Source organism: Harpia harpyja, chromosome 1 (assembly GCF_026419915.1).
Source record: "Harpia harpyja isolate bHarHar1 chromosome 1, bHarHar1 primary haplotype, whole genome shotgun sequence".
NCBI classification, from domain to species: domain Eukaryota; kingdom Metazoa; phylum Chordata; class Aves; order Accipitriformes; family Accipitridae; genus Harpia; species Harpia harpyja.
In genome coordinates this window covers 61,565,209-61,588,252 of record NC_068940.1, presented here as the reverse complement: position 1 = coordinate 61,588,252, position 23,044 = coordinate 61,565,209, and the positions used below count along the sequence as shown (strand labels likewise).

Here is a 23,044-nt window from a genome sequence, read left to right as displayed (position 1 = left end):
AAACTTAGCTCCCAAAACAAACAAGTTAAACAAGTTAGTCTCTGCTTATCATCAAGGACTTTCTGAAGCTATCAGAATGCTTTTCATTCTCAAGCACTCAGCAGAAGATATGAAAGAATCTGTTGTATTGAGAGAGACATCATTAGGCGATTCTGACCTGCCTCCCCCTTTCCTAGGTTTCTGGCGGGGGGGGGGGGGGGGGGGGGGGGAAATTACATAGTCAAACAGGTTCTCACAATTCAACAACCTACTTCAGTAGTCATCCAGCACCATCAAGTATTCAATCAACATTGAGTACATTTGAATGTATTTCTAAGATACTTCATCCAACACCTACATGACTTGCTTTGGCATCCTGAATCTGCTTCATCTTTACAACATTCTCATGCATTTATTCTAATTCTCCGTAGCTCCCTTAATTGCAACTCCAGCCAACAATAATGCCTGCAAGCTGACAGATTCCTGATGAAATTAACTCTCAAAAGGTAAGAGCGTTATAAATCAAGTCTCTGACATAGGCAGTTGCAGATCTTGCAGCACTAAAAAAAAATGCAGTCATAATAGCTACACACTTAGACAACAAGACCAGAGCGCAAATCCAGTCAGAAGAAACAACTCCCTTAAAATTACTAATGTAATTTATATTAAATTTTAACTACTAGATGTTACAGATATAAATTCCTTACTAAATGAATCAGTAAATAAATAATGAGCAAATCTCTCATAACTGTCACAAAGCCAGGGCTGCTATTTTTATATTTAAATCAGAATTTTTCCTTATCAATAAATGCTATAGTTTAATGGGTTTGGATGCATACTGTTGTCAAAATAGAGTGGCACTGAACAGAAGGGCTCCCTCACATGGATACACAGACAGCAACTAGGATACTAAAAAAAAAGAGCAGATATCTCTTTCTGAATTGTAAAACACAGCTTCTGCAGAATTTCTAAACTGCCAGCAACCTGCCCTTCCACCAGCAAACCCACACTGACTTTCCAGATGCTACACTCTTCTGCTCCCTAGGGAAGATGGGACAGGACAACACTGGGCATCACTCCAAGTGGTTTCTCTGGACAGTAACACAGTAGTACCACTGTCTCAAAGATCGATCTTAATCTACACTTACAGCTGGAAATAAACTGTATGTAAAGATTTGTTTATAGACATATTAATGTAATGCAAGGGGAAAAAAACCACTTACCTCCAGTGCATAACCTTAAATACAGGCAAGACTAATTTGAATACTGATTATAGTAAGCATGTTGACACATATTTGCAAATATTGGAGGAAAAAACCCACAAAAAGTCTATTCATGTATTAAAAAGCAGCATTACACAGCTTACTGTCAGAATGTTATCTTTGCAACGTACTCCCCCATGCCCAGATACAGAGGTAGCAACACTTAAGCAAAGAGGTAATTTCTTGTCAATAAATTTGAGATACATTAAACAGTACAGATTACTTAAACCCCAGACAAACCTGAAATGACAGATTTAAATACACAAACGCTTCCTAAACATTTGGGGCTATTTAGTTTCTAGTATTTGTTTTACTTTCCCTCTCCTTGTGCTTAAGCATTTCCTTCTACCTTCCAGCAGCGATACACCACAAAGATCTATATTATCTGAAAAGATAACGACTTTTTAAACCTTATTACCATTGTCTATTTTCTGAGCTGTTCGTGGATCAAAGTTCAAGTATTTTTGTAAATCTGGGGTCCAGTTTCTTGTGTCATTTTCACTGTATCGTCCCTTCCAACGTAAGTGGCTCCAGGGATTTTTCAACTGAAGAAATCGAAGTCCCTAAAGAAATACAAAATAAAATTGCTGGATTCATCTTGTAATTTTGGTATTTATATTAACATGGAATACGGACCAATAGCTCAGGAAAATACAGCATCATTAAGCTTTCTGGAATTTCCCAGTGGAGCTCAAGACAGAATAAACTATATTAGCCATTAGAGCAAAAAATCAGCAGCTACCCATCACAGACAGGTTTCAAACAGGCATCTGGAAACATCTTCAGTTTTACTTGATACCTTATATTCTCTTATATCCAAGACTGCATACGCATGGGTTGGAACTAAACCCCATTTTTCTCCTTCCTCTTCAGACATCACCCCTGTTGCTGTTGTGATAAGGACATCTCCTTTGTGAAATCTGTTCAAAGAGAGGTGAAAAATAGCTTAATTAAAATCTTGCAAGTTGCAAACTAACATTTGCCAGATACTGTAATAGTATGTTTTTACACTGTCCATTAGCGTGACCGTGCTTTTTAAAAACTGGAATACAGGTCAGCAGAAATCACTCCTGAAAAAGCTTGAGAAAGTAGAACTATTTTCTTTCAGTATTTAAGTATAGGCTTTAAGCAAAAAATTATTTTCATATAATTTCATATTTTTTGTAAATAAAAATCAGCATTTATCAACCTGAAGTTCAATCTGTGTCACTTTTTAAAGATACTCTTCACAGTTCATCTGCTGAACACAAATGTGGTTTCATCAACACTTAGCCAATCACTGCATATAGCAAATTAACAACTCTGTGACACCCCCGGGATTCTAAAGGAGCTTCCCAAAACCTGAAGAATGAGAAGTTCATGCTTCTATACTTTTGCAGGTGTTTACACTAACGTTTTGTGTCCCTCAGCATAGGCCTTACAGGGTCTGAATTGTCAACTCACAACAACTTGAGTTCTGCAATTGTTCTGAATTGCAATTATTAATTTCACAAAATTATTGCTGTGAAAACACACTAGCACATTTCCCAGCCCATGCTAAAATCCAAGTACATACTGAGCATCCCTAGACAGTTTACAGCATCACTGGACTATGGATCGACACAGTTTCAGTCTACCACAGGTGAACAATAGTGATGCTATAATGGCTAGATCCCATACTAATTGCAGTCACACCTCCAAATTGTGACACCGGCATATCTGAAAAGTTGTTGACAATCAACTTGAGAGCTCCTAACCAAATGAAAAAGCACTGTAGAAATAGAGTCACGCTCTTTTATCATAAATGCAGATGTTTCAGTCAACAGAATATCCCCCTTCTGCTGCACTAAAACGCATAAGAAACTGGTTGCACAAAACTGTTTTGAAAGAAATCAAAGTACTTGCTAGCTGACATTTGTAAATTACAGCTATATCTTTCACCATGAGTAGAATTGTTATGGTAGGTCTGAAAAAATCAGTATTGCAGTTCTGATAGACTTTTGCTGCTCCTCCAGATTTACTAATGGGGCATAATAACCAAGATCTTGTGATACAATTAGAAATACTATATTATATCTGCTTGCTAAGGACAGCACATCAATGCCAAAGTTCTGGGGAACTGTGTGGGAACACAGAACACATTTCCTTCTATTTTTAAACACTTCTAACATATATTGGTTCCAAGCTGCTCTTCTCTGATTCTATATTCTATTTTCTTCATCAAGGAAATAGGCTACTGTCTTTTTTTTTTTTCTTCATATGTAAAGAAGAAAAATCACCTCAAACAAAATTCCACAATATTTTACTCTTCTGTTCTATCAAAGCCACTGATACCTTAATTCTTCTTCCAGAAAGTATATGGAGGTTTTACAAAGCACAATTTCTAGTAGTACCAAAATGCTATCAAAGGATCTGTGGTGATTGCACTGCTTTTACAGTGGTAACGCAGCTACTACAGAGCATTTTAATTACTTAGGAGAGAACAAAGTTCTACCTCTGATAAAGCATTCTGAAAGTACTATCTTTATTGAAAGCTTGATTGTCAGAGTGCATAGCAATTCTTTCAGGTATCCAACCAGTCAGTGCATGGAGATCAATATTCTGAAATGCAAGCATTCAAAAGAAATCAGAATAGATAATCCATCTATAAGCATATGATGTCTGTACACAAATTATAAAAGTGCCTTGAAAGAAATCAAGTATACACAAGTTACAATATAGCTCTACACATAAAAGGCTCAAGATTAAGGCTATATTAAAACAAACAAAAACTTATTTGATTAGTTTAGGACATTTCCAAATAAGCCTCAAAAAGAAAAAAAAAAAAAAAAAGGCAGCACCAAGCTAGAAAGTGAACTGATGAAACAAACTGGAATTTCAGAGCAATGGAAGCATAAGAGAATGATCAATCATGCTCAATTCTATGATGTGTTCTATTCATTTCATTGATTCACAGACTTTTAAAGCACAGTCTCAGAAGCAGTATTTGGAACCTTGTTATTATATATGCATTTTAAATAATTTAAGTTTTACTTCTAAGGCTCAGGGTTTGGCTTTTATATTCTTTTTGCTAAAGCTGACACTGACATGTATTTCCATAAAAAGATGCTTTAATCTCCCCATTTAATCTCCTCAAAATATTGCTTATTCCCTTTTCTTTTGCTTTGTACTCCTCAAAGCAAAAGCAGAGACTATAAATGCTTGAAGTGTCAATAACCAGCACTGGTAGGTGGGAACTTGAGGAATTACAAGTACAACACAGCCAGTAAGTAACCCTGATTATACACAGAAGCTATAATACAGTTGAAAGCAGAGGGGGTGGAAAGGGTGGAGATTAAAGGTCACAAGTCAAGCTGTTTTTCCAGATAGCAAGTTAGAGGACGACAATGAGAATAAAACACAGCTATTCTCAGCAGCTTCTGTCCTCCAAAACAAAGGAGCCCAACACTGACATAAACATACATTAAAAAGTATACTACATTTCCCCTTATACAAAGCCACATTTGTCTCCATAATCATTTTTCAAAAGGTGATGATTACCTAGTATAACCTCCAAGAACGCAATTATCAAGACACCAACTAGAATGTGAACAGCACCATGAAATCAAAAATATACTGTTAAAATTTTAAAGAATTTTAAATTAAAATCAGAAATGCTTCCTAAGTAATGAATTAAGATTATGCAGGCTACTCATTTCAGTAAACTGGCCCTCTTTAAAAGAATAATTTGCGCGTCAGCCTAGCTGCAGTACAACGACTGTTTCTTTAGTAACCACATTATAGGAACCCATTACATATTTATGTAAATGAGTGGAACAATCTGATAAACAACGTTTCATGGATCAAAGTACTTCCTTCCTCTATAGACATGTACTGAATGACTATAGCCTGTTCCTTTCCTAGCTGTCTCCCCTAGCTAATGAGGGAGAACTGTCCTATTTATTGAACGACAGTTAGAAACCAAAATCAGCAGTATTGATATGGGCAAAAAAATTATGACTTTACCCAACACTTTCATCTAGACTCTATATAAACACATACACTTCCCAACTGTAAGTGCCAATCCTGCAGTCAGAGAACTAAGATTAACTCTGCCCATCAAGATGCCTTGCTCACTCTATTTTGGTGGAATACATCTCATCAAGTACAGCTAAGCATATTTGTGAAAGAAAGAAATAGAAAAAAAAAAATTAAGAAAACATCAAACCCAGTACTTGCCTCCCCAGGCAATTCATTTATTTCATTAGAAGGGCAGTTATTTGACCCAAGATTATCTAGGTGGAATTTTTGCCTCTTAGAAATAATCTAGTACTTACAGAATTTGATCCAGGAAAATCATATCCTCCCATGACCTTCATGTAAGCCTTTTCTATTAGTGATACCCATAATTCATTCTTATTGTTAGAATAAGAGCAGAGAAGTTCCCCACTATGATCAACAGGTAACTGGTCATCTATGATTACCTGTGTGAAATAAACAAATGAAAAATCACCATAAAGCTAATAAAGTATTTGGGGAGTATTTAAAAAATAAAACCAAGCTCTCATTAATATATAGCTTCTCAGACAGCCAGATCTGATCATTGCTCTCATATGTGGACACCTCTATCAATCCTGCAGTGGTTTGCCCAAGTGAACAAGAAATTCTATTGCCAGCTCCTACTTGCACTGGTCCACTGGGTGACCTGTGATCACCTGCCTCGCCTTCCCCTATGTAAATGGGGATGATGACAGCATGCTCTTGTAAAATGTCTAGTATCTATTGTAAAAGGTAGCCACAGAAAAGTTCAGTGTAATTACCAGCATAAAAAGTAAAGAAAAGCCAAACAATATTCCTCACCTAATTTGGAAACAGAACATGGACTGTGCTTCATAGCCACCAGAAAAAAACCAGTTATTTATCTATAAGGAATGAAACTATGTGTCACATCACTTTCATAGTCTCTAGTTCCAGATTTAAATTTCTTCTGTCTGGAAAGGAAAAACAACCCAAAGAAACGGTTGTGAAAGTATTAACGTTTCTTCTTTAAATTAGGTAGGATATATTTGGCATTATTACAGATTGTTACTGCAGTATTTGTAGTGGTCTGAAACTCTTTTCCAGAACAGATGTTTCAGTTTCACGTTGGCATTAGTCCGTTACCTATACAGGCTACCAACACAGCACATTTTCTGGTCAAATTCTATCTGCACAGGAATGAATAATCCTTTTCATAGAAGAGCAAATGGCCATTCATCCTAACAAAAGGCCATTAGGAGACATGTTGGAAAGAGTATTAAGAGCAAGGCAAGCACATAAATGATACTTCCATGAAACATTCAGATTCCAGAATTTTGCAACTCAAGGACTTCCTGACCCAGAGGTTATTATCTTAGCAATTAATAGCCTTTGAGGAATTTCGCCTTACCCCCCCACCCCATGAATATGACCACTCAACTTTTGAACTCCCATAAATGTTCATTGGTCACTACAACCTGCAATAATCAGTGCTACAGTTAAGTATTATATGAAGAAATACATTATTCCATGCCCTTATTTATTGCACTGAAAAGAAAATTAAGCTATTTGTGAGTTTACAAAATTCTGTCATGTATCTTCAGGCACCTCCCCTCCTTACTAAAAATCTGTGGTCATTTGAGTCATTCCTCTATGGTCATCTATACTCTTCCTGGATGTACCCCTCTGTACTTCTTAGTTCTGTAACTTCCTTTCTAAGATGGAGTAGAAGAGTGGATTACTTGCACACCCTATCATAAACGTGGGATGCGTAATTTCGTTTCTGTATGGTTTTCATAATTCTTTTAAGCAATAGAAAGATTTTTTAATTAATTTAATGTGAGGCTATTTTCATGAATGTCTGTAGAAGAAATACCTACATTCTGTTACATACTTCACAACCAAAATGAATCTCAAAAGGTTTAACTATTAAAAAGCACTTTCCAACAAAACTTTGTCTAAAGTTTTTGCTATGCAAGCATAGCTTCACAGTGAAGCAGACCAAGCCTTTAAAATATATGAATTAAACAGCAGCAGTATTAAGACTCCCCCAAACCATTTACCTTTCTAGGTACACCATTGATATGAAGCTTCACCATGTATTTGCCACACGGATTATATTCTGGTTCTCCTTTCTTATTCTGAGGGTAAATTATACTGTTAAAAAAAAAAAAAAAAAAAAAGGCAGAGATTGTGACATAAATGTCTCAGCTGTACATACACTGATAACAATAAAAATGGGATTAACATGGTCTGTTTCTGGAATTTACACTGAACAAAAATATGGAATTGTTAATGAAAGAGCAACTCAAATTTAGTAAAAATAATAATGATGTTTAAATAGGTTTTATTTTTTCAGGCCTTGGTCTCGCTGCAGTTCTCTGCTTAATATAGTAACAAAAATAATGTAATTGTTTCTCCAACAGAAGCAAGGCAAACAAATTTATCTTGCTATTAAACAAAGGTTATTTACATATCTGTAGTATAAATACAGTACTGGCCTGAATGACAAGTCAAACATTTGAAGAAGACAACCATGCAGAACTCGCTGCTCTTGAAAAGAATGCAAGTTCAGTTCTAATGAGTATAGGTTAAAACAAAAAAATGCAGGAACAAAGTTCACACACTGGTCTGGCAATGGGCTCCCAGCAGAGTCTCCCAAACCCATGCTGAATGTATCACAGGGTGCCAGTCAAGTGGAACTGAGATAGTGTTGTTAACATTAATTTGACAATGAGATGCAAGATGGACCACCTGTTGCACAGCAGTTGGCATAGCAAAGTAGGAAAATAAACCTGTAAAGCATTATAAGTAAAATTTCTATTAAAAACCAAACAAAACCTTCCAAACTATTTATTACTCCTCAAAGTGCACGTGAAGTTAGACTCCAGTGTCTGTATACATGTCTGTATGAAGTTGGCTTCCCTGTCAGAAGTCCTGAAGCCACATGAGTCCCAGGGAGATGAAGGGGAAACAAATGCTAGTTTTTACTGTGTCCAACTGTCATAGAACATACTGCAAAAGCCTGGCAGTATTAAGTCTGAAAAAGTATTAGAAAGCAACAGCTACTTACCTTGTGATCAATTTTTTGTTATATCTTCTTTCATATGCTGCACTGATAGCTAGTGATGCCACAAAAGAACAATCTGACACTATTGTCTGTAAAGAAAACCAGTGAGGACATTTACTAATAACTTGGATAGTGAAAGACAAACAGGGTGTGTGGAGGGAAGGAAAATCGTAAGTTAGTAAATCCCTTCAAAAGGGAAAGATTTCAACCAAGAGAAGCAAAGTTACTACTAAAAAGGCAGGAAATGTATGCTTGCTCAAGATGAGGCCCCTACAGGGCAAACCAGAGTTAGAATTATTAATGACAATCAGAGGCAAGTGCAGATACCTCAGCATACACTCACACTTACTCCCTCTTCCCCAAAACACACTGTGTAATAAAAACCATATCCAATGACATAATCTGTTGCTGATTGCAGAATAGCTTGGGCTGTCTGCAACTTAACACTAAGCGAGTCATTTCCACTATTCTCAATGGGCCACTCTGCTTCCTGTCAAAAAAAAAAAAAAAATCTAAAAATCTTGCTTGGTATTTTTTCCATGCCGTAAATTAAGTGATCAATTTGCTGCAGAGTACACCTTGCCTTTTTTCATACTAACCTTACCACTACTTCTGGAAAACAGGATTTTCAGTTGGAATTCAAATTCTGATTTTCACTTCCACTGCTAACACACCTGTTTATTCTCATGGCTAGAAAATGCATGGAATCTGAAGTGATACTATTTATTTATTTAATCCAATGAGAACCAAGGAAAGCACTCGCACATTTCAGGATTCCTTTTTGAACAAGAAAGTCCCCTACAATAAACTGCTAGCAGCACACATATCTCTTTAGGAACAATTTACCTGCTTTATGCTGAAACTTGATACAGTATAAATCATTGTAGGGTTATTTGTTATGTCATCTGGTCGCACCCACTTGGCAAACATTGCTTTCTGTTTGGGGGATAATGGTAACTTCCCACATTTATCACTAGATTTAAGAGAGAAAAGTGTACAAATAAATCAATAATAGAAATAAATCAATAGCAGTTTAGAAAAGCTTTTCATGGTATGTTCAGTCTTATATATGTCTGATAGATGGTGCAAAATACGGGCAGAACAACTACACAGCTTTGTATACAGAGATGTAAAACAATTTCAAAGAACACTACTGCTAAGTTTGTGATTTTTATGGAAAAAAGGCAAAAATATTAAAAACATGAAATAAAACCCAAAAGCTTCCTTCATACAGGACTGAACAGGAGAAGTGAATGCCAAAGAGCTATCTACATCAACAGAAACTCAAATTCTTCACTTTATTTCAATATGATGAACTAATAATAAAAAGTTTCTTTAGTTCTGAAAATATTGAGGCTTGTCTGATTGACAAGCCTTTAGCGGAAAATTGAAAAAAACAACAACCAACCAAGCCCAAGTGTCTTTGTCTATTATGGCTATGTGATCTTAACATTATTATTGCTCATGTATGAAGGTCTAGCAGTTACATATCACTCTTCCTTGGAATAGTCCTTTACAGAGGAAACAGCTATCACTTTCATTTTACAGGTAGCTGAGGCAGAGGAAGCTAAGTTCATTAGCATGCAGTAGAATCAGGAAATGGACCCACGTTGCCAGCCCAGCCCAATACTCCAAAAAGTCAAATATAATGTTGTCCTTATAGTCCTGAAGACACAACTGCAAAAAGACTCGAGAGCAGGATCAGCTTACACTAAAGTTTTAAGATCAGACTGGAAGAAGAAAGTGGTAGTACTTAAATATCTGCCTGAATTATGCTTAAAAGCCTACTTAAACAATTTAAAACTCTGAAAAAGAAAACATAGAAATACCAGATATGGGAAAAGCTTTGGAAATAAAAAAAAAGTTCAGTAATCAAATCACACTTACGAAAATGGCATAGGGAAGGCAAAACGTTCCCTCAGATCAACACTCATGAAAGGTACATATTCAATGCCATTAATTTTTGAAGTCTTTCTGCAAGTCATAAGAAAAAAAACCCATATAGTTACAAACCTCTCTCTCATCTTTCAAAGACTAAGTTCCAGAAAGTAACAACAAAATTAGTTTTCAAAAACTAAAAAGACACAGTGCTTCTGAAAGCAAGACAACTACCTGTTGAAAATGAAACAAACACTGTATATGTTTGGGTTTGAAATGTGCAGTACTTGATGGCTCAGACATCAAGTCATCCTGCAAGTAGATACCTGCGGACAAGTCACCATGCCAGGATAGAAATGATTATCAGCCACAAACCTCTTCATAGTTCTAGAAGTCACATTTAAAACTACATCTGTCTATTAGTATTTCTCAAGTCAATTAAGACTCTCATTAAAGAGAGTCTTAGGATAAGTTGACAGCAATTAACAATTAGCAACACTTAGATTTCATCTAATTGGGGCAGTATTTTGGAACACTTTGTCAAAAAACAATAACGAAAATACTGCATGTTTATTAGTACATTTTTGACTAAAGCGCACAGCACACTTTCTAAAAAAATAATCATATTTCAATGTGAATGTAATTTAAGTTTCAAACAAGGAGTTAACTGAAAAAGGTATGCAAAATATTTTTAAAGCAAATGATTATTAAATATGTGAAACAACTTGTAGTTCTCTTGCAAGACTGAAACAACAACAAATCCCGAAACACCCCCCACCCCACCCCGGAAAGCCCCCCCTCCATCCACAAAACCAGAAACATTCACTGCGTGGACTGCTACAAGAGGAAAAAACCCGAAATTTTAATAAGGCAATTCTTAATGCTCTGCAACTTTTCCAACACACGTACATTTCTGTCTTCATGACCATATCCTCAGTCCGTTTAAGTCCCCTAAAGTCAACAAGCAGACTAAATGTTTTATGATCAAATCCTGGACAGTGTTCAGCATCACCTCTGTAACAATCTTTTTTTATTGCATGCGGAGGAGGAGGAAGGTTGAAACACCTATCAGACAATGTTGTTTGGTTTTTTTAAGGTATATTTGATAGTTTTCAAAATTCACGATTTAGGCTAAAGGTTTTATGGATTATTTGTAGCTTATTCCACCTATAATAAAAATCAAAGCAAAATGAACTGGATGTAACAGAGTCACAGTCCTACAAAATATTATTCTTCCTCAATTTCCAGTGACGTAGTAGTTGTATAATCTATAAAAACATCTTTGTAGCTTGGCTTCTCAGAGCCAGATCTTTCATGAACTCAGTCAGGTAGGTTACGTATAACATACAAAAATGAGGCTATGACAAATAATCCTGGCAGTTACAAGAAATTGTCTTCTAAATACAAACTAGAAAGTATGCTCTGTGAATAAAAGGCACTAATTACATTACCATAGAGAATAAAAGAATTTATTAATCTGTAGGTAATACCAGCAATGGGGTTTGTAAGAGGTGGTTTTCCAACCCTCTATTTATACACCTCATGCTTCGGCTATTTCAATTGACTGTGTAAGATGCACAAAGGATGTGAGCACAAATGATAACATTTTGGAAAAACTTACCTAAGCACTTCAATCTCCTCTGCAGTGTATCTCTGACCTTGAGATTCACTAGCTTGTACTGCTCTGATTGTCTGTGGTTTATCATTTAAAGAAAAATCAGGTCCCAGTGGAAAGAATGTTCTGACTGGCAGATTTGGTTTAGCTGCAGTTGACTTCTCCTTCTGAGATGACTTTGACACAGATTCCTTCAGTGCCTCTGCTCTAAAGCAAATAAAAATGCATTTTGTTTACAACAATGATAAAAATATAGTTATGGTTCAATTATTGATTTGCTTGGTTCGTGTTCCCACATATGTTAAATGGAATGAGCAAATGCCCAAATTGACCAACACCATTTTTCTTAAGAAAAACAATTTCTGATGCCAATACTTATTTATTTTCCTCTTCCAGAATCAATTAAAATATAGCATTTCCAACTCGTATATAAGCTACTTTTGGCAGAACTTGTTAGATTTTTGTTGCCTTTAAATTATGCTAATCGGAGAATTTGTGTAAGTGTTCATTATCTGGAACCTCAGAACAAGACCACTGAAACACAGAGAGAGAAAACTGATTTGCATTCTCTCATACCTTCAATATTTAATTTACCTAGCAACTACAATAGCAGTAAAAATCCACTAGCATTCTCACAACCCAGCATTTCGACTGCTTGAAGACTGTGTATTCAGGAACCATATTTTTTTGTTGTTGCATTAAGCTGCTGGATAGTCATATATGCAAAATGTGGGGGGTTTTTTGAGCACAGAGAAGTGCTGAAAACCAGCTTATACTGAAACTTAGCCCAAGATGATCCATTATTTGCCATCATACAGCTAATTTAAAAAGACTTACATGGAACTTACACTCGTGTATCTTGTTTCAGATATAGACTCCATTCCATTAGATCTACCCATACCATTAGATTGCTACCATCAAGACAAGTATTTCCCAGTTACCAACCTGTCTTCCTTACGAAGGGATGCTGACACCCTTAGTGCTGGCCTGAATTCAGCATTTTTATAGAAGCTGAAAATTGTAGTATAGTACTCTGATTTATATCTCTGAAGACTGAAGTAGTGCATTGGTACTAACAAATACACAGTCCTTTCCTAATTCTGCATGTCCCAAGATTCCCAGACGGTTGACAAAACAACTGCTGTATTCAGCAGTATAGCAGCTGACAGCCATCTCCAAGGAGAACTCTACAGCAGTTAGGTCTACCCACAATCCATACTCTGTGCAGTACAGAACAGACATGCTAGATTGAGAATCCAACTCAGAGTGCACTTACCCCTGACAGCAAGTTTGTTTACTAACATTGGCCATACTCACCTATCCAGTGCTTGTCGAGCCAGCTGTTTCAGTTTTGACTGGAGGCCTGCTTCTGAAGTTTCAGTAGCCTTATGTGCAAAATAAAAGAAAAAGCTACACATCCAAAAAACCTGCAGGTTTTATAAGCTCAGTTTGTCAAATTCCACACTTATTGATTACAGCAAACAGTAACTAGCTATTTTTTCTAATTCTCTTTTGAAATGAGCAAATATTTTTTTTTTAAAATCTCAGCATAAGAAGCATCTAAGTAAGTGAATATAATTTTGCTGTTCTAGTGAATGTTCATAGAATGGAAGCGATATTTAAAATTCTTCAGCATGGGAAACCCTGTATACACAAAAAATTTGCCAGAAGAATTAACCATATTAAAACACTATGGGCAGAAAGAAGACAAAACCAAACGTTACGTATACTACTGAGCTTAGATGTGTTCCAGTTCTTTTCCCAAAATGAGTCAAAAATAATCATGATAACTTAGGGAAATTTTTTTTTTTAATGTTTACTTTCATAAAATACAAACAAGTAAGATTGCTTGCAAGCTGAAATTCTTGTTCTTGCACATCTAAGGTATAAAATAATCTATGACAGGGCACCAAAACAGATATCAAGAGTGCTAACTTCTGTTCCCAGTTGGGGGGTCAAGCTGTGACAGTTCACACTTTTGTTCTGCTTACAGATGAAGCATGGCTACTGCACCTAAACAATCTGCAAGAGGCACAACATGAGGTGTGGCTTCTCCTGTGACACCAGCAAGCAGGTTTCAGGTTCTAGCTTTGTACCTGGACCAATTCTCCCAGGTCAGCTAGGTCAACTGAGGAAACAAAAGGCAAGCTACTTTCACCCCAAGAAACAAACTAGAAACACCCTCCATAAGCAACTATTTTCATTTCCAAGTAAATTACACTCCAGAGTTCCTGGTTGGAAAAGACTTTGAAAGATGTATGAAGGTAAGCAGTGGAGATGGAATACCAGCACACTCATCTAGGAGTCAGCCATAGAAGAGGAGGAATGGCTACTCTCCGAGTACTTCAAGGGTAAGGAAGAAACAAATCTCTCCACCTGAATATACTGAGGAGAAAGACAGAAGTAAAGCTTCAAGATAGCAGAGTTCCTTCAATCTTCTTTCATCCTGGGAAGAAGGAGGTACTTTTTGATCACCCCGAGGGACAAAGCCTACAGTCATCTCAACAAAAGAATATGCTAGTCAAGATTAAAAGAAACTTGAGCAGTATCTGTACCTAATGAAATACCTGATAAAAGCAGTTGTTAATATAAGATAATTTCAGACTAACTTCAACATCTGCAAGTAATATTTGCATGCACTGACACAACAGAAGGAGGAACACAGCAGAGGAAAAAACAGTATGCTGCTGCAGTAAATTTTATCTAATAGGCTGAAAATGTTCTGCTCCAACAGCCAAAGTGGAAAAACTAGAACAGTTCTACTAACTCTTGATCTGGTTACCCTGTATGACCAGGGTTCTTTAGCCTACATAAAACCATGTTACAGAATTCAGAGAAAAGAAGATTTTACTCTACCATGTAGCAAAAGTAACATTCCCCTCCCAACAGCCCACGTATATTTACATTATAAAAAGGGAAAAGAAGGGAAAAAGAAAAACAGACTTGGTGGAGTTACATTATGATGGTGAGCTCTTCCTGTAATTAGTTAAGACAACTGGACTTAAGGGAAAAAAGCAGTACCTGTAATTATATTCTCCATCATTTACATAATGGCCAATTAATCCTTACCCTTAATTTCAGTGTGAATTGAATTAACTCATAACAGCTTTAATGTTGAGCACTGAGTAATCAAGTAGTATTTTTACTAGTTGTGGCATCAGTAGACCATTATGTTTTCAGAAAGTGTTACACGCAAAGATTTCCCTTAAATTACTTCCTTTAATCTAGTCAGAAAGTAATATGGCTGACATATTAGCAAGTCATCTTCAGTTTTAACTATTTTTAATTCCTGTTTTAGTGTTGCATTTGCTCCAGGGCAAAAATTAACATGAAAAAAGTTCCAGAATATTTCTGTTTTTTTAGTATAATCCAGTTCAAGAAAAAAACATAAATCACAAGTCCCCATAAATTTACAGTGTTGAAGAGCAACATAACATAAAGACTGGAAGAAACACTAAAAAAAATAAAAGGAAAAAAAGATTTTTAAAATAGTTTTTGGAAATACAGGTACTCCATTTTTAAGCCAGTCTTTAAGGATCAGTCACTTGCGTAAGTGGAAGAATTTCTTACCATCACATAATTCCACCAAGTTAACCTGTAGCTTAACATACTGTTTTCAAACAGAGTTCCACCGCTTCTGTGTACAACTCTACAGCTTCTTCTGCATTGCCTTTATCATCTTCATCAAAAGCCTGTGTAACTAGGAAGTGAGCACGCTCCAAGTCCAACTGTTGTTTTGACTTCAGAGGGTCTGTGTTCTGCAACTGAACTAAATGAAAAAGAAAGTATTTAGCCTTCTACAGCAGTGGACATGTAAAAACATCCTTAACATGGTACTGAAACACTAGCAGTTCTAATCAGATGGGTAGTATCTATTTCTTGGCTGGAATCCAAATCCTTCCAAACTTGGCTAAAAACATCTTTGCAAGGACAAGAAAACACCATCACCCCTGAAAGCAGACATACACTCTCAGGATATTTCACGTGTCAAATAATGTAAATAAAATCTCTTTCATACTGCACTAAGGACAAGGACGTTTAACTATGTAAAATGTTGCATCATTTGTGAAAATACATCACCTACGGTAATATGCAAGTTCCTTAGGTGTCTATCTCATTTAACACCTTAATGACCTGAAGGAGAAAATGGAATGCACTTTCATCAAGGCTGCAGACCCCACCAAACTGATTCACTGAAGGACACTGCTGCTGTTCAAGGAGAGACAGACAAGCTAAAGTAACAGCTTAACAGTAACCTCAGGAAATTCAACCAGGACAAATGCTATGCCCTGTGGCTGGGACAGACTAACACCCTGCGGGGTACAGCTCTGTGGAGAAGGGCCTGGGGTCCTGGGGGACAGCTGGGTAAGCCCAAGCCAGCAGGCCCCTGGCAGCAATGAAGGCTAACAGCACCCTGGGCTGTGTCAGCAGCAGCACAGCCAGGAGATGGGGGAAAGCAATTACCACCCTCTACTTGGCACTCATTAGACTGTATCTGGAATACCACACCCAACCTCAGGTCCCTAATGATGGTTGGGGCTGGAGGACTTGGCCTTTTGAGAAGAAGCTGCAGGAGCATGGCTTGTCCAGCCAGGAGGAGAGATGGCTTTGTGGGGACCTAACAGCAACCTGCCAGTAACTGCAAGGTTATCAAGAAAATGGATTCAGGCTCTTCACTGAGGTGCAAAGAAAGGGAATGAGAGCCAGTGCCTGTGAATTGAAACACACGAGAATCCAACTAGATATTAAAAAAAAAAAAAAAAAAAAAAATCACCCTGGAACACGGGGCCCAGAGGCACCAGGGAATTTCTGTCCTTAGGCATTTTCAGGACCTGAATGGACCTGAGCAACCTGGTCCAAAAATCAATGTCTACCCTGCTTTGAGCATGCGATTGGTCTATAGACCTCCCAAGGTCCCTTTCTGGCCAAGTGATTCTATGATTCTAACTGAGAAGTGCAAAAATTTGAGGTTTTGGTCTAAGTACAAACACTGAAACTGGATCAAACAAGGAAACCCCTACGAGAGCAAAAAGCTCTTTTACCCTCTCAAAGGTAGTAATTCTACACAAATACCAGAACCCACTTACTTCAAATCCATCATGAAGCTGAGGCTTACATGCAAGTTTTGATTTGTTCCTCATCAATTTTTGTTGCTATACTTAATTACTTTCTCAGGTTTGCTCTACAGATATGGTTCCTAAGAATATGTAAAAGGAAAGAATACCCACACCTAAGTCCTTAGGAAGTAGGTCTTTGTATCATTTCTGATGTATCAGAATTCAAAGCACTGATGTGCTCATTATATTTGTGGTCCTTCACAAAGGACAAGACAATTAGAATAATGAAAAACAGAGCAAACATCATTGATACATATTTCACAGCACCAAAAGGCTTTCCACCCAATTAATTTAAGCAGAGGTTTAATTAGAAAGCTCCTACCCACCTGCTGAATGGAGAGCTTGAACTCTCTCCAAGTACTCATTTATTTTTTCTTGAATATTTTCCAGGTTGGACCCTGCCATCCCAGCATAAATCAAGGCTTGTGCAGCTTCCTGCAGGGAGAAGAATTTGAGGCAAAGTTAACGTTTGCTGCCTAGAAAACCACTTTCCATAAACAGAGGGCCTATAGAACCCATAAGTTGCATGAAAGCAAGCCTCTACATCTGCAAAAAGATTCAGTGGCTGCAGGGAAATTCTGGTGGAAAGAACAAGTTTTAAGTGATAAATGAGATCATGTTCAATTTCTCAAACATGGGACAACCTATAAGACTATTAAAAAAACCTTCTGAGGTTCTATAAGGCCAGATCTTAGGCCTGCCTATAATAATGCAAGGAATTAGGAGATTTTAAGTAAAATTTTTCAAGCATGCACTGAAATCAGTTAAGTAAAGCTCACAAGCCACAAACTGCCTTTTATTTTTAAAGCTGCGGATTTAAGGTTAAAAAAAAAACAATGAACTACTCACAAGTTATTTGCATTTAATCTTATAACAATGAAAGTAAACCAATATAAAAGCTTTTCAGAATCAAATGCATAGAATTTTGATTTAGAAAGTCTTTTCTTTTAGTATTACTTACATAAAGCTATCAAATCTGGAAAGTTTACAAATTTAAAGTTTCCTAGCTCCTCAAACTTTTGGTTTTTAAATGTTTGTATGTACACAAAACACCAGATATTGATGAAAGTCTACTTCCAGGAGGGAGCGTAGACCTCCAGCTCAGATGCACAGTACGTTATCCGCATTAAGGCTTTTTCCATACTGCACAAATCTATTAAGAAAAAACACCTTCAGTTGCATAAGCTATCTATCCATTCACTAAATTTATGAAAAACATGTAAGGTTTGGCAGGGTTGTAATAAACAGTCAAAGCTGAGAGTCTCACAAGCATATGGAGAATTGAAATTTGTCACTCACAAAAATGAGGATAAAAACCTAATTTTGTCTTCATTATTGGCATAGGAAAAAATCCACATTTTTGTGGCAGTGCTTGTCTTCCCAGTAGCAGTAGAAAAGAGGAGGCAGTCATGTAGCAGGTTGACAATGTAGGAAGCAGAACAGTAACTAGAGAGCTGCTCTACAAAAATGGTGCTCAGAGAGGCTGCTCTGCATAGGGCAAGCAGGGAGCCATGGCCAGAGGGTCTCTTGTGTGCTTCATGGCCATGATTTTTGTCAAGCTTGGCAGTTTGCTCCCATACACATCTGCCTAGTGTGCCCAAGCTTAAAACTGATCCTGATGCAGCCTGTACTTGTCACCAGGACAAATTTTCACTGACAAGCATCACAGAACAAAGTACCACATACTCCCTCTAAACATCCGTCACCATATTACATCATTTATTTTATATATTATAAAATGTCCACAGCAAGAGAAAGGTAAATAGAATGACTGTTCCATTTATATGTAGCAATTAACTACTGTTAAGGGCTAACATACAACTATTTTTGGTGGGGAAAAAAATCTGCACTACAGATATCTGCTCAAAGGATGCATATATTTGTCTGTGACATACCACAAGTACAGACTGACAAAACAGGTGCTGTATCATAATACTAAATTGTCTACACAAGATACAAAGAACAAATGTGGATTTTCAACCCAGTGCTGCAAAACCAATGCATAATTGATGTTGCTTCTATGATTTCAAGCACAACTGTTTTGCTTGGTCTTAAGACGTAAACAGTTTTTTATAAATTAAGCCTCTAAAGGACTGAAGCAGTTAACCAACCGCCTGCAGAGCCAGCACGCCAACTGCTCCCAGTGACAAGATGGACGTACAATTCAGAGTTAGTATTTATGATCTCTTCAATGCCCTACTGTTCTTTGGTGTAAGTAGTGTGCCACAGTCACACTAAGCTAACTACTGATCATCAGTTTGCAAGTTGCTAACTGCTGGTCTACAGCTAAACTTAGCAACAGTCTTCAGCTGTTTTGCTGAAGTCATCAGGTGCCCAAATATGGTTCTGACATTTCTGTAGAGCACCATTAGCAAGTTACCCTAAGCTGGTTCATGTGCAGCCCTCCTCTAGGGATCTATGAAGGTTACACGATAGCAGGAAGACAACCAGCACTTGCTAGCCATAGAAACTTGATCCAGACAGGTCCCTTTGCTGTCTATCGGCAATACACTGTAGCATTTCCCATGCTTCATCCTTAAGGTCAACTTCTTGCAGAATCCAATTCAGCACCCAAGCTTTCCCACATGCTTAGTAATTGCATCAGTGGGCTCTGAACCACTTAGAGCAGTTGACAAGAAAGTTGGTGACAGGCCAGAGCTTATTTGCACTGTCCAAAAAAATTCATAAAGTACCCCCAAAATACTAGATGATATTTTGTAACTACTCTTGTTTAATCTAACATTGACAGTGATTCTTCAGGTAATGTCTAGAAAGCCAAACCTATCGAGACTAAATCATACATAAAGAATTCTGCTTAAACAATATCTGCTGAGTTTGCTCTCACTCCTCCTGATCACAACAGGTTTGAACACCAACACCTTCACATATAATCTGACACAAGAATCAATACCTAATCTTGGACTGCCGAGTCACCTGTCTGAATACCAAAAATCTTAGCTGCAGTTGTGATTTAAAACTTTCCTGTTACATAAGTGTCCATAATTGTGCTGCTCTGTGGCCTAGCTTTTGCCTACCAGAAAACATTGTCCAGATTACAGTCTTTGTCATGTGTAGCTTGAAGTGCACCAAGACTGCCAGGGATGCATTTTTGCTCTTAGCAAGAATATCACTCATATGCAGCAAGTGAGAAAGATTTTTCCATACACTGTACAAAAGCATGCAAGAATGATTATTTGCACAAAAAGATAGTATTCTTCTGAAGAGCATCCAATAATTTCTTCTAGATATACTGAGAAATGCATTGTAACAAAGCAGTACTGCACATAGCTATCAGACCATGCGCACACACTGTTGCTGATAAGCACAGAGCTTATCAGCATTATTATGGGTAACTATAACTTTTGCATATATATACTTTACATATATAAACTTAGCTCACCCTACATTAACAACCAGGTTTAAAAAAAAATACTCCTCTTCCTATCCTTTCACACTTACATGCATAGGCCACCATGATAACACTATGCTTTTTATACATTTCAAAGACACCTAGTACTCACGAAGCAAAAGGCCAACTACAGAGCTCTTAGCAAGTTAATGGAAGAAAATAACTTTGGCAGGATAACAGAATATGTGGAATGGTTACTACAACAAGGATAAACATAGGCTTCAAAGAAATCCCTTCTTGCAGGTGAGAAGTAAAGCCAGTGGGATATGGAACTTTAATGTAACTTTGCAAAACATAAATCTAAGAAAGTGAGACCACTTACACAGGTGAAAAACGCATACTGGTTGCACAGAAGCCACTAAATACCAGTCGTAAGTCTATAGGTATTGAGGAAGACACTGAATCAACCTCATCGCACCCTTGGTTACACCACCCTGAAGCTGTATTGAAATATTAAAACCAGATCCCTAGTAGAAAGAATATTCACATGTGGTTAAAAACACGTTACTCGTAGGTTGTGATCTGAAGCTAGCTCACTGCTGAGCATCTTGTATTTCACCATGTACTTCTCTACTTATTTGACGACTGATTATACAACAGAGTTGTTTCCAGCTGCGTACTCAAGAGCTGCAGTATGCCCACTTGCAGTTCTCCAAAATGTGCTGCTCTTACATCTCCGACATAAAACTGAACAGTCTTTCAGGCCTGGTGGGGGTAGGGGAGAGGCCGGGAATGAAAGTGGAGAACCATCGGGGCAGAGACATTTTTAGCTAGGTTCCGACGAAGCTTCCCGAGAAGCACCGAAGGGGTTGTGCCTCCAGCAGCTGGAAGAAGTGCCCGTAGCCGCTTTCCAAGTACTGTAGCTGCAGTGCCACCCCTAAGCCCGTCAGTAAACAGCAGCGCACGGCCAGTACTTGTTCCCACCTGAAAACAAAACGCAGGGAAAACGCGTTTCGCAACCTGCCCTGAAGGACGCTGCTCCTCCGGAGACAGGCAAACTTTCCGACGCGCACGCTCGGCCTTCCGCTTTCTTCTCGGCTGGAACCGCCACGTCTTCTCCGAGGCCAAGCAGCGCTCCGGTCTCCAGGGCGTACCCGCCAAGGGAGGGGAGCGGCTGAGGCAGCGCTAGCCCTGCGCACCTCTTCCCGCCGCCACGGCACGGCCCGCCACGGCCGGGCCGGGCCGCAGGGGCCCACTCCTCCCTCCCTCGCCCGGCCCTCTGGGGGCTGAGGGGAGGAGCGCAAACCTCCCAGTAGCTCAAGGGCCTCAGGGAGGCCCGCGGCGAGGGGGAAGGGGACACCGGCGCCCTGAGGGAACCGGCTGCCGCCAGCCCCCGCCGTACCTTGTAGTAGAAGACCGCTTCCTGGTAGCGCCCGCTCTGGTCCCGCTGCACTGCCAGCTGCGCGAACTTCACCGCATCCAGCTCCAGCGCGGTTGCGTCCATGGCCAGTTCCCTCCCGGTGCCGGTGCCGCCGCCACCACCGGCACCAACGCCCCTCCGAGCCCACCCCGCCAACCGGCTCCGCGCCCGCCCGGCCGCTTCCCCCGCCTGCCTCACCCCGCCAGGGCCGCCGCCGCCCCACCCCCATCCCAACAGCCTTCTCCCCTGGCCACGCCCACCTGCCCTGACAGCGGCCGCCCCGGCGCCCGGGGCCGCGGGGGCGGAGTGCGCATGCGTCCAGAGGGTGCCTTTTTTTTTTTTTTTTTTTTAAAAAGGTGCGGGAGGATGGTCCACGTCGGGCGGGTGTGAGGGTTATATTGCGCATGCTCGGACACGTGTGAGGGGGCGGGGTTCTCGGGTTTGGCGGGCGCGCGCGCGCGTGGCGCGGGGACACTGAGGAGCGGTGGCGTGCGGCTGCACGTGGCGGCTGAGAGGAGGCTGCGCGAGCCCCCAGCCCGCCTCTCCCGCGTTTATAAGCTACTGGAGAGCCCTAAAGGTATTACTGCTGTATTTTAAAATAGAGTGGGGTGGGGTTTTTTTCTTTCTTTCCTCACTTTTTCATGGAGGTGTGTGAAATACTTTGTAGCTTCTTCAAAGCTCTAAGCTGTGGAGGTGGGTGTTTTAGTCCATGCTCATAGTTAACATTTTTCTCTCGAGGCTAGTTTTTTTAGCCTTAAAGGGCATTTTTAGTGTATCCTTGTGTGTCCTACAAGTGTAAAGTAGAAAGAAAATAAGAAAAGGTGTATTGTACTGACCTGCTTTAAAAAAAATAAGTAATCTTAACACTGCTGGCGTGCTTTGGGTTGGCAGTTTTGTAAACTAGATGTCTTATGTAGGATGTTAGGATTTTTTTCCTCCTTAGGAGCAGTTTAGGGGAAGACTGCCCTCATTGGGAGGTGGCTGCCAGTGCTCTATTTCTTATTTACGTTAAAGCATCTGCTTTCTCCTAGCCCCAGCTCGTGTTGAAGGATGAATTCCTGAGGCTGAGCTGCTCTGATAGCCCTGGGCTGGGAAACCTTGGTCTGTATCCCTTCTGGAAGCAGTGTCTTGAGGGCTGTGCCCTAGAAGGGTTGTGTCTGTGACACAAATTGCACTTCAGTGTGAAAACCAGTTCAGCTATATGTTCATGCTTTCAGAGTCCCTACTTGATATGAGGGGTAGGGCCCTTGAGGGGTGGGGTCCCTCCACAAGGAGCCACATGATGAAGATAAGGGACAACGGGAACAAGCTGTACTGGGAGAGGTTTCATCTTGACATAAGAAATTTTTTATAGTAAGAATGACCATTAATTGGAACAG

General features: G+C 39.0%; 2 protein-coding genes across 7 annotated transcripts in view; one reads left to right on the top strand and one right to left on the bottom strand.

Annotated features, from left to right (window-relative positions):
• SH3BP5 (SH3 domain binding protein 5) overlaps positions 1-15,351 on the top strand; it is an 83,922-nt gene extending 68,571 nt beyond the window's left edge. Inside the window, exon 9 of the mRNA XM_052796873.1 lies at positions 13,773-15,351. Within this exon, the coding sequence (XP_052652833.1) occupies positions 13,773-13,840 (68 nt within the window). The 3' untranslated portion in view covers positions 13,841-15,351. The remainder of the gene's footprint in view (positions 1-13,772) is intronic.
• CAPN7 (calpain 7) overlaps positions 1-21,813 on the bottom strand; it is a 35,943-nt gene extending 14,130 nt beyond the window's left edge. Inside the window, exons 1-14 of one of the 6 annotated variants that reach the window (XM_052796823.1) lie at positions 21,648-21,793; positions 20,736-21,229; positions 17,223-17,327; positions 15,391-15,548; positions 13,097-13,164; positions 11,786-11,986; positions 10,174-10,260; positions 9,133-9,259; positions 8,290-8,375; positions 7,280-7,373; positions 5,537-5,683; positions 3,715-3,821; positions 2,041-2,161; positions 1,660-1,804 (exon numbers count right to left, since the gene is read on the bottom strand). In XM_052796823.1, coding sequence (XP_052652783.1) covers positions 1,660-1,804; positions 2,041-2,161; positions 3,715-3,821; positions 5,537-5,683; positions 7,280-7,373; positions 8,290-8,375; positions 9,133-9,259; positions 10,174-10,260; positions 11,786-11,986; positions 13,097-13,164; positions 15,391-15,548; positions 17,223-17,301 — 1,420 coding nt within the window. In that variant the 5' untranslated portion in view covers positions 17,302-17,327; positions 20,736-21,229; positions 21,648-21,793. The other 5 variants (XM_052796805.1, XM_052796849.1, XM_052796814.1 and 2 more) reach the window with 5 other exon arrangements.
• Between the last annotated feature and the right edge of the window lie 1,231 nt (positions 21,814-23,044).